The sequence below is a fragment of the Bacillus rossius genome, chromosome 15, assembly GCF_032445375.1.
Source record: "Bacillus rossius redtenbacheri isolate Brsri chromosome 15, Brsri_v3, whole genome shotgun sequence".
NCBI classification, from domain to species: domain Eukaryota; kingdom Metazoa; phylum Arthropoda; class Insecta; order Phasmatodea; family Bacillidae; genus Bacillus; species Bacillus rossius.
In genome coordinates this window covers 35379388-35391593 of record NC_086342.1, presented here as the reverse complement: position 1 = coordinate 35391593, position 12206 = coordinate 35379388, and the positions used below count along the sequence as shown (strand labels likewise).

Genomic DNA, 12206 nt, shown 5'->3' with positions numbered 1-12206 from the left:
GTCTACTAAAAAACAGTCTCTCATACGCACAGGATCTTAATAACAATTTGCTAACGTATCTACATCAGTTTGAAAAGAAGAGTACAGATGTTTTAGATAAAATTCGAGGAAATATACCCGAGAAGGAAGTTTTAAACGAGTTGAAAAATCTGGTATCTGTAAGTAGTGATGAGCTGAAAGTTATTTTTACGGATGTGAAGGAACTCATTAGCTCGTCACGTGACTTGCAGAAGGGAATGGGAAGTTACTTGCGTCAGGCAGATAGCGATACGCGCGAGTCATTTGCCAAGATTCTAGAGCTGTTGAAGGCTCTGTCAAGTGGTGGTTGCAATAGGAACTTTAGCGAGCTAAAGAATCTTTTTCTGACTAAACACAACGAGGATTTATATATACACAAACAACACTTTGAAGCAATCAAAAATGCTTTGGTGTCTACAAACGAAAAACAATCTGATACGACTGCGTACCTAAGGCAGGTTGATGCCACGGATCGCACGACGTTTACAGAGATTTTAACACTCGTGGGCGAGCAACCGAAGCTTGTAAGTAAGGAAATAGTGTCCGGTATGGAATTTCAAATTAATACTTTGATGAGTTCTCTACGCGAAGATACTGCTAAATTTATTAAGGAGTCTCTATCGAGTTTTGAGGCTAAAGTTGATAGTCTCGTTAGTGGAGCTAATTCATGTTCTCAGTTTCCACATATCGTTAATCAAAGCTTGAATGCAATGAGAAATCGTCTAGACCTATTGTATAAACTATTGGGAAGGAAGCTAGCGGACAGACCTGAAAACCAGCCGGCACAGTCACCATCTGTATCGCTTCCGGTTTTAAGAGGTCCGTCGGTGAATTTGTCTGGTGTACCATCTGTATCGCTTCCGGTTTTAAGAGGTCCGTCTGTGAATTTGTCTGGTGTAAGACCATCTTCAAATCCGCTTCCGCATATTACCCTACCGGTTGAGCTTCCCATTATACCCACTACAGCTACTGAGATTCAAAGGCATAATTAATGTATAAAAGCCTCTATTTACGCTGACATGAGTCAGTCATTGCTTCAGAAGCAAAAAAGCTCCATCACGTCATACAAAACGTTCGTGAAAAATATTTGCTGGCCAAACGCGCGCGCCTGGCGCGGGATGCAGTTAATGAACAGGTATTCAAACCGATCACATCGCGTCTCGAGAGTTCTTCTGCTGCGGCGGATAATTTATCGGCGGAGGTGAAAAAAGAAACCGCTACACATATCGCTAAACCTGAGATAAAGACTTTCTCCAGCGAAGGTGAAGAAGAAGATGATGATGATGATTTACCACTGATTGTTCATTCAGGTAAACGCTCGGCTGCGTCACGTGAGCCGTTGGGTGAGGAAGCCCAGTCCTACCTAACCGCATTCAATTCTAAAATAAACGATACGACCTACGGAATTTACAAACGCAAGAATCGCTGGTTCTTGGGAAATAAGGAAGTTTTTTTCCTACCTAATAATTTACTTTGCATAGATGATGAACTAATACAACCTTCGCCGGGATTATATGAGCTATTGTTTTCGAAAGAACCTAAGGTGTATTCAGAAGCTGCATTGCGTCAATACACACGCTTGCTGCGGTCTACTAGCGCGTGTTATAAGAGGAATGATGCGTCATCTAAACGTTATAAAAACACCGATCATGAAAAGTTCGGGCTCATTAAGGATCTTTGTCCTGTCATTGCTTCCCATGAAGGCAGTGGTTTAGTTGAAAAACTAGATTTAAATCGTCGAAAGGAATATGTTTACTGGAACTCGGTAAATGAATTATGTGATCGGCTTAGATTATTACTTGCATCGCAACAATCCGGGAACACGAGCCATTCCAATGAAGTGTTGGCCATACTAGAAGAACTCATTGAATCAGGCTACATTAAAAAAAATTAAGTAAAAAAAAAAATGACTACCAGACGCGGTATTGCGTTTGAACTTCACAAAAGCGCACGCAAAGTCTTTCCTCGGAGACGTGTAATCACTAATGGTCTCGGCGATCTTTTACAGATCGATTTGGTGGAAATGCAACCTTATCACCGTGCGAATAAAGGATTCAGATATATATTGGTTGCGATTGATGTTTACTCCAAGCGGGCTTACGCGGTTCCGGTACTGAAAAAAACTGCGGAGCTTGTGGCTTTAGCTATGAAACGTATTCTAAAGGATTCTGGAGGTTTCACTCACGTGCACTCTGACCGCGGTACCGAATTTTATAACAGAAGATTTCAGACATTGATGAAAGAACACGGAATCAACCATTATTCAACCAACAGCGAGCTGAAGGCCTCGGTAGTTGAATGCTTCGTTGGAAGTTTAAAATCGCTTTTGTTTACGGAAATGAGCGCTCAGGGAAACTATAAATGGCTACCGCTCTTACCAAAAGTTATGGAAATATACAATGGCAGATTTCATAGGACTATCGGTATGAGTCCCAATGAGGTGAAAGATAATTCTCTTCTTAAAACGGTTTACAATGTTGTGAAAAAAATAGATCACAGGCGACTTAAAGCTAGTGTCGGAGATCATGTACGTATCTCAAGAAATAAGGATTTATTTGCAAAAGGTTATTCCGTAAATTGGTCCCACGAGATTTTTAAGGTGATAAAAATACGCAACAGTTATCCTAGAACATACTACTTGTCTGATCTAGATGGAAATGAAATCAAGGGCGGTTTTTATTCTCAAGAAATTCAAGTGACGAAGTATATAGACACTTATTTAATTAATAAAATCCACAAGCGACTTCCTACACGTCTTCTAGTCAGCTGGAAGGGATTCCCAGAATCAGTAAAAACATGGATTTCTAGAAGCGATCTGGAAGACTGATGGAGTGAACTTAGTATGCAGAAAATTGGTAATACGTGTAAAGAACTATGCGGTCATGGTAGACTGCTGTTAATGTTTAAAACTCTGTTTTTGTTTGGAAAAATAAACGTACTATTTAATATAATTTTTGTAGCAATGCGCTACTCGTAAAAAAAAAACTGCTGTGTGAAAAAATAATATATACATACATACATACATACATTTTAGTTGAACAGAAACATTTACGTAAACGAGACTATGGCAAAATATTATTATTACAAGTTACTTTTACCTGGTATTAATCAAATGGCAGGTACAGGTAACTAACACACCAGATAGACGTAATATTTTTTTTTTAAGTGTTGGGGAAAAAAAATTTTATATTTTAACTTTGGAAGAAATTACATTTTGTATACAGTTCTCTTCGGCTGCGGCGGTCGCCACCCCTCTGCGAGCGGACAGCTGCCAGTGTATGAGTCATTAATTAAATAAAAAAATTGACAAAGGGGGGGGGAGGGAAGGGTTCGAAGCGGTCTTCGGTTTCAGCCGGCACCCCTCTGCGAGCGGCGTCCCCTATGCGGACACCTGGCTGTCTGAGTCATTATTTAAATAAAAAAAATTACACAAGGGGGGGACGAACGAAAGGGCCGTTGGGAGTACGCACCATCGTCGTCATCTGCGCGGCTCCAACACCCCTTGGGAAAACATATATTTTAATTTTTTTTTTAAATATATAATGCCTATAAATGCACAATACCTTTTCTTTTAAATGACAAGTGACGTAATAAGCATACTTTTTTTTTTATCGATCCTATCGAAGTTGGCTCACAATCGATTAGTCAATCCCAATCTTGAGCCGGCAACCGGTGGCGCCATACATACTATAATATTTTTCACCTACTACACACCACACCCCCCATCCTAGTTTTAATTTGCTGAAATACGTAAAGTATAATTTTTTTTGTCATCACGCTATAAGCATAAGTAATGCCTATAGCTTTTTTTATTTATTATTATTATTATTATAGACAGACATGCTACACACCAAATTAAGCATACTATAACTATACTGGTCTAGTACTATAAGAAAACATGGCTACACTTCAGTGTGTGTTTTGTTTCTTCTAAATTTGGCATCTACTACTACTACTACTACTACTACTACTACTACTACTACTACTACTACTACTACTACTACTATAGTCATAGAGTAGTGGCTGACGAAATAATACTTTCTTTTATATTCAAACTTGAGAGAAATGCAAAAAAACAAAAACAATGACTATAAATGGGGAAGAAAAAAAAGATGGCGGCCTGGTATGCTGTGCTACAAGATGATGGCGGCCTGGTGTGCTATGCTACAAGACGGCGGCCTGGTATGCTGTACTACAAGATGGCGACTTTCAGCAATCGATTGTCATACATATATATATAATATTATTTAATTTTTTTTCCCAAAGTTGGCTGTTCTGGTTACTTCCTAGCAGTCGAAATTATTATTTTTTTTCCAATGTTGAAATAAACATGGCGGTCGGCCCGTTTTTTTTTTAAATTTCCCGCTTAGCAATATAAAAAAAATATAAAACATGGCGGCCGACTAGCAGCCGACACTATACATATTTTTTTTTAAATTTCCCGCCGTTTAAATTGGCTGACTAGCACTATAAAAAAATAAACATGGCGGCCGCATAGCAGCCGATGCGCCTCGTTTAAATTTACCGCTTAACACTATAAAAAAATAAACATGGCGGCCGCCCGTTTTTAAATTTGCCGACTAGCACTATAAAAAAATATATACCTTCTCTTTAAAAATAAATAAACATATTTTATAAGCATATATATACAACATCTGAAATTATTTTCTCCAATATGGTCTCGTGGTCCTGTGGTTAGCATGACGGACTAACGATACAGAAACGAAGGTTCGAATCCAACCATAGCCACCCCTCACATTTTTATACTTGTAAAAAATAATTCCGGCGCGCGACTCTAGCGCTACCTAGCTCTCTCATTTAGAAACATACACACACACACACACACCCTCACCCTCCACCTCCCCCTCTGCAACGAACACGCCCGAAGTTACCCGACGAGATATATCGATCCTACCGAAGTTGGCTCACGATCAATACACCCAACCACCCTCCACGTGACGTCACCAACCCAGACAAGCACCTTTCAGGAAAACACCTGTCAGAAAAACACCTGTCAAAAAACACCTGTCAGAAAAAACACCTGTCGCACATGCACCTGTCACACATGCACCTGTCGGACAGGTGCACAACAGGTGCACGACAGGTGCAGGTGCATCTGTCGTTTGATGACACTGTCCCAGAACCGGCGTGCTCCCCCTACTTATATTTTACCGTTTATAATTGTTTTTCATGTTAATATTTATGTTTGCTTATGTTTTATTAATGTACTCAATTAATTTTCGTTTCTAATATTTGTGTATTGTTTAAGCCTATTTGCTTTATTATGAAACAGCCATGTAGCTGTAAATTTACTGAATTCTACCTAAATAATTACGTTTTTATGTGTTTTAAAATGGTTTTTTAAGCTGTAAATATTTTGTTTATATGCGCAAATGCACTGTAACGTATTTTTCTTTTGTAATTTTTTTCCGTGGGTTAAGGAAATCATGTAAGCCAGTTGCGTGGCAGTTAGAGTGAGAAAGAAAAGTGTGCATGGACACAGTGACGCCGAGGCAATAAAACGATAATGATGCATCCGGTCTAAGAGAGAGAAAGAGCAACTAGCGTGAGAAAATATTCTGGGAGTCCCCGATTTTGATGTGAAGTTGAAAAGAGACAGATCAAGGGAAGCCCCGAGTTATGTGTGTACAGGGTTTTTTCATGTATTGTAATTTGTTCTGTGATTGGCTGGTGTTGGAGGGAGTGTTTGATACAGTGCTGTGATTGGCCGAAAGTTACGTCATGGTGCAATCCTTGGTCTCTCCTGAGACCAGTGTGTCGTTTTGGTTCTTTAGTCATCTACTGAACAGCGACTGAGGTGATTAGTTGAGTAGGTGGCTCAAAAACTTAATTATGAATATTTAAAGAGTAAATTTCGCGGCTGTGGTCCAGGCGTCACCGGTTTATAATCAACCTTATTTTCGTTTTTTGGACACAATTAGAATTTAGTGACTACAGTCGTCGGTAATCGCCCAAAAACAGGACTTACTAAAATTCGTCACTGTTTCCCGGGACATTGTCCTTCGGCATTGTACCGAAAGTTGAGTGCAACTGCGGGACTTAACTTAAAACTGTTTTAATATTCAATTTTCGGCCAGTCAGCATGTGAACCAAATTAATGAAGCTTGTTTGTTGTGAGAAAGGAAAATTCGGCTTTCAACTTGTAAATGGTGTGGTCGCAAGATGGCGGAAAATGTCTCGTGGATTCGTAAGGTATACATAAATAACTAGTGATAAACATTTTGTGTACGAGAGACATCATTGAAATTCAACATCGCCCATAACTAATATTCTGAGGGAAACATAACTTCACTTTTTCAGCACCCGAATATGCAAGTGTACCTTGTGAGTTACCCTTCGAAGACCAAAACGTAAAATATCTGATCTAGTCCGGTGGTCTTTGGAGTGTAACAAGTCGGTTTACGGAGGATAATTTTACGTGATAACGTCATAAGGAAACATTGATGAAAAATTGCATACTTTTTAATTTTCAAATATTATTTGCAGTTTTTGCAAATTTAATTGAAATATTTATGTTTAAATATAATCACGAACAATTAGTTCAAAAGCCCGCCTTAACCTGTGTGATGTTGTAGAAGATTTTCTCGCACGGTGGTTGGCCGGTTCTTGCACGCTCGGCTCAGCCAGAACGTGACAATGAGTCATGCTTTTTCGTGGGTGCAGCCGGTGTTCATCGATTTATGATGTTATCACGTCAAAAAAAAATTCTTAAAAAATGAAAATGCTAACACAGAAAGGACATGAAAGCAAGAATGGTAGTTGTGTGTGTGTGCGTCAGCTCCTGCAGGAGTTCAAGCGCTACAGGGACGTGATCGGGCGGCCGGCGGCGAGGCAGATGCTTGCCGCGGAGAGGGAGGGCCTGCTGGGGGCCCTCGGGGACCACCTGCTTGCCCTGGTCTCGGACTTCAGCTCCGGGAGGAGGAGCAGCGTCATCCAGCTGATAGACATGCCCGAGATCATCGGCACCATTTACTGGGTGCGCCAGTTGGAGTGCCAGGTGAGGGTCGTCTAGAGAAACCATTGCACCACGTTTAAAACCCTGCTTGGGCACCTTAGTTATATTAATATATAAATAGTGTAAAATAACTTAAATTTGTAATAGGTGTCTTTGGAAATTTATGTCATGATATTATTTAGGTTAAATTTCGTTTTCCATGCTTTGATGTCTAAAAATTATTCTTAATCATTGGAATAACAGCAAACAGCCTACTGATATTGAGTTCAAATAATTTATTACCTCGTTTAGGGTAAAATTTCAATCAGGATTGAACCTGGAATGGAGTGAACTCGGAGTGAATGTGTAACGAACATAGACTGACGAAATGCGTTTATGGTAAATAATAAATATCACAATCCAGATTGAAATGTAAACAAGATCGAAGTTGGAGTCAACATGGACTGAAAATGTTGTGGTGCGATGCTCCACTTGTCTCATTGTTCCGTTTTCCTTTGTAAAAACTTGCCTTCAATCCTTTCCATTTAATTATTATCTGTTCTGTTGTTCTTTTGAACCCCGCACTGTCCATTTCTGCCTTCACCAACTCAAATATCTCACCTTTCCTATACTTTTTTCCGTACAGCAATCTTAAAATATGTTTTTCAATCATTACGTCCAACAATAACTCTACTTCCATCTCTGTCCACACATTCCTCTGCTCTTTTTTTGTCATTTTCACAAATTATGCCTGAAATGCAACGAGACCAATAACAAACCATGCAATATGGCGGCGGCTTGCTAGTGCGTGTTTTCTTTTCACTCCAGTCCGTGTTTAAAGTAAAATCTCAATCCAGATTCTTCAGTCCAGTCCACCTCAACAAGTGGAGTGGATTATCTCACTTCACTCCAACTTCAGTCCACAACAAAGTGTTTTAAGTAAAATTTAAATCTAGATTCCTCACTCCACTCCAGGTTCAATCCGGATTGAAATTTTACCCTAAATGAGGTATATGATTTTATAAATACTAAAATTGCTGTGTTTTCTAGTGGTGCACCGATATGACTTTACCGATTACCGATTCGATTACCGATTATGAGAGCAATAATCGGCAGATACCGATTCAGTTACCGATTATAATGAAGAAAATTTTTTAAGTGTAATAATGCACACAAATTTTTTTATTCCCATGTGAATTTAATAACAAGATTAGGTAAAATTGAGAATACAGTTATAATAACAGTATATAAATATATAAAATACACTATTAAGTCATTGAAAGGGGAAATTAAATTAACTTCTATTTAAATATTTGTTATTGTAAACAACTTGAACTACAGTCTAATAATTGTAATTTACAATGGGTAAGTTTTTGTTGCGGAAAACTAGCATTATTATCGACTATCACATAAGGTTGCATCAAGAAATTACAGTTTAACAATGTAAACATGCTGCTTTATTTTATTCACTTGAGTTTATAGAAAAATGTTTGCACACTTCACTTTTTTTCTCCCTACTCGCCATGTCACTATAATTATATAAAAATGACTAAAAACCAATTCTAGCACATGTGATTTTATTTATGTTGACTGAATATATAAAATTATAAATACTTTTTCACTTTTCACGTCACATACAAATAAAAAACGGATAATGTTACCAAAGACGCCCATAACAAGTTTGTAAAACGCAGTGATAAAAACTAGAAGGTATCGGGACCACGATTTTGAACCGCTACTACGACTCGAAAAGATCGATTGTCATAGAATCCACTGCAACTGTTTGTGGTATTTTGATTGCGTGCCATCTATTTTACTTCTCTGGCTATAGGTAATGTACAAGGCCACTAAACAAAAGACGAAACGTAAATAAACGTGTAGGAAAAATGCATTTTTTATTGTTTGAGGCAATGAGATTTATTAAACTTAACGAAATATCTGTAATTATGATATGACGCAGTTAGATGAATTTTGTAATGTATACAAATATTACCGTATTTCGTCCTAAAATGCGTAACAAAATATTACACGGTAAAAACCTACTTAATTACGCCGGGACGTAAATAATCGGCAAAGTAATCGTTAAGATGATCGTCGATTACGATTAATCGGTAAGTACCCATAATCGCCGATTACGATTCATCGGTATCCGCATCGGTGCACCACTAGTGTTTTCTATTTATCTTTCTTATGGTTTTTTTTTTTTTAAAAAAATATTAAATAGGACTGAATTAGAAGTATCTTTTGGAAAGTGAGTTGAATTTGAAGACTGTTACAAGCTAGAAGTAAATTTCTGTTATAAATTAAAAGAATTTATTAAAATTAGTATAATAAACTAGCATATAACAGGAGCTAGTAAATAAACAGGAAGACTTGTAAATAAACGATTTAGAAAAGCTGACAGTAATATTATTTCAGAACAAATCAATATATTAAAAAGTTTACAATAAAAATTGATGGCGACGTATGCATTTTGTTGAGTTAAAATAAACATTTTCAACGATAGCTACCTAAATTTATTTGATCTTACGACTAAATGGCTCTTAAAGAATAAGTATTTACTATTTAGCAATTATAATCAAGAAATCAACCAATTTTATCCAGCACAAGATGTGTTGAAGAATACTCATACGAAGAAGAGGTCATTAATATTTTGAAATAACAATTAATCGCAATGGGACTACCAAGAAAGGCAAACCGAAGGAAGTAAATCTACCACAGTCTAAAAGTCGTCATTTTGAGGTCTAAACCCAGGAAAGAAGGAAGAAGGACCGCAGCAGTCAATCTCGCCTACCAGTTCGTCAAGGGCAAACAATGTCAGTTTGCTGAGTTCTTCCAACCCGATAGTAGATATCAGAGGGGCAATTCGGTTTACTATAGCTGATACCACAAGGATATTGTGTTGAACAGGATGTTGAATACAAGTTGTATTCATACTTCGAACAAGACCAGAAACAAATGTAAACCATTTGTTCATTTTAAAGATTAAATATCGGTTTGTTGTTTAGTACACTAGGTTGTTAAAACATGAATTTTTATAATTTGAGAATTACAGTTAAAGATAGCTGTTTTGTTTGATTGGTTGAGTAATTGTTATTTGAATTCACCAGAAACTCAGATTTGTGTTTAAATTTATTTTTTCATTTATTAATGTATGAGAGTAAACTGTGTCAAGTTGTAATATAATAAATGAAAGTTTTAAAATGCTTGCAAAGTTTGACATTAACACAAGGTATTCTTGTTTGCAGATTGCTTTAGTATTTTGAGAAAAGATTACATTTTGTCTTGAATTTAACTTATTATGCTAAACCAGTGGTCCAGTTCTACCGCTGACTCAAGTCGAGTTTAAATATAGTCTCACACAGTAGAGTCATTTTGTTCCTTAAAGTAATTATTTTATTAATTTGTCATGTTAATTAATATTTGACTAAAGAACTGAGATCTGTGTGAATGTTGGAATTCCATTGTTTTATTGTAATTTTTGTTTTGGTCGTAAGTTTGAATTGAGATGATAAATTTGACATTTTCCATATCTTTAGTAATGATATCATGTTCATGATTTGAAATTTTAAATAATAATAGTATTTTTTTTAAATTTTCTCTAAATTATTTATTCAGTTAGTTATCAGATATAACTGGAACCCGAGTATTTTTGAATGTGTGAAGACACTTATTATCTGTAAGAAATAGAAGTTGTCGTTATAAAGTAAAGACATAAGTTTCTTTGTTATAGACACCACTGATATAGGTTAAATTTTGTTTACATCTTACTGTTTAACTGTAAACATGGTCAATGCATATTGCATAATTTGGAAGCAGTGGTGGGTCAAATCCCAATTACAGAATTCTAATCTTGAATTCAAATCCCAGAGTACCTCTAATATACGTACCTCTCGAATCCGACTCTAGGTGTCAAAAATAAAATAATGTACATAATTGGGGTTGAAATATTCTACCCTTTAAATGGTTGTTTTACAAACTAAGTATTCAGAATCAATAGGTGTAATTTTATTTATATAATTACTTGGTAAAAGTACATTATCTTTGAAAATGGTACAGGATAGGTATGAAGAAAATAATTGACCTAGCAAACATCAGAGGTTATCAGTGTTGACTTTTTTAATTTACTTTATTTCCTCTGATACTTTTTGTGGCAGTTGTTAGAATAAGAAGTGTCAACTGACCTAGGCTGCTTGGTTGTCTTTTGCATCCACACGAACTTACCTAATTTTTTAAGCTATGAAATATATTTTAATGAAACATAATTTTTTTAGTTGAAATTTTTTTCTCCAGCTCTTTGTCTAAAAATACAATTTCATTTGCTTCCGGTCCTGTAAGATTTTTAATTTATAATTTTCTTAGTAAATTTGTACCATGAAAAATAGCTTCATTTTGAACATTGTGGGTTCGTAAAATATTTGAATGACTGAAAAGCTGTAAGCTGTATTCTGAGTTTGTACAGTAAAAATAAACAGTGCACAGAAGTATCAAATATTATTAGACTTGCATAACTTACTTTCATTTAGCATAGTAGTCAGCTGTATAAACAAGACAGGTATTAATACAGTTATTGACAATTAACACTTAATAATACACATCATATCATTAACCAACTCAACAGTAAAAAACAATCATAGCAGAAGCTTGTACTTGCAGAAGACGTTATTGTTGTTCCAATTAGGACGTCTATGTCACCAGCAATATGCTATACTAGCAGCGAAAACCCTTTAACCTCCCCCCTCCCCTTCTTTCACATTTAGTTGCGATAAACCCTAAACAATTTTGTTAAATATTGCCATATACCTTTCTCGTAGCTTCTTTTGAAACATATAAAATAGTTTATTTGATTTTCACAATATTTTCATGGTAATGGACTTTTGAGCAGTTAAATGCATATATCTATCTCCTGACTGTGGCCATTTTGGTGATGTCATCACAGGTTGTAATGAACTGTCGTCAAGTGTGTCCTTATGGTTTTTGTTCTCTGGAATGTTTACAAGGCTTGTGCAAAATCTCACATTGGTAGCCTGAAGGGAAATCAGCGAGGAAAGCGGGAAATGTGGGGGAAGTTGCAGTGAACTGAAGGTTACATAACGGTACTCTCGTTTCCCCCACCCTTTCACTCGCACTATGCTCGACCCCTTAATGTATCTACTGATGCTGATGACATGGTGGTGGCCTGGTCGGGTACATGAGCCTTAAACTGCAAGCGAGCATAGGGGGACACTGACTC

At 36.7% G+C, this 12206-nt stretch overlaps 1 protein-coding gene across 1 annotated transcript in view; it reads left to right on the top strand.

Moving 5' to 3' along the window:
• LOC134539674 (cytoplasmic dynein 2 heavy chain 1) overlaps positions 1-12206 on the top strand; it is a 446052-nt gene that overhangs the window by 55081 nt on the left and 378765 nt on the right. Inside the window, exon 12 of the mRNA XM_063381862.1 lies at positions 6818-7036. Coding sequence (XP_063237932.1) covers positions 6818-7036 — 219 coding nt within the window. The remainder of the gene's footprint in view (positions 1-6817; positions 7037-12206) is intronic.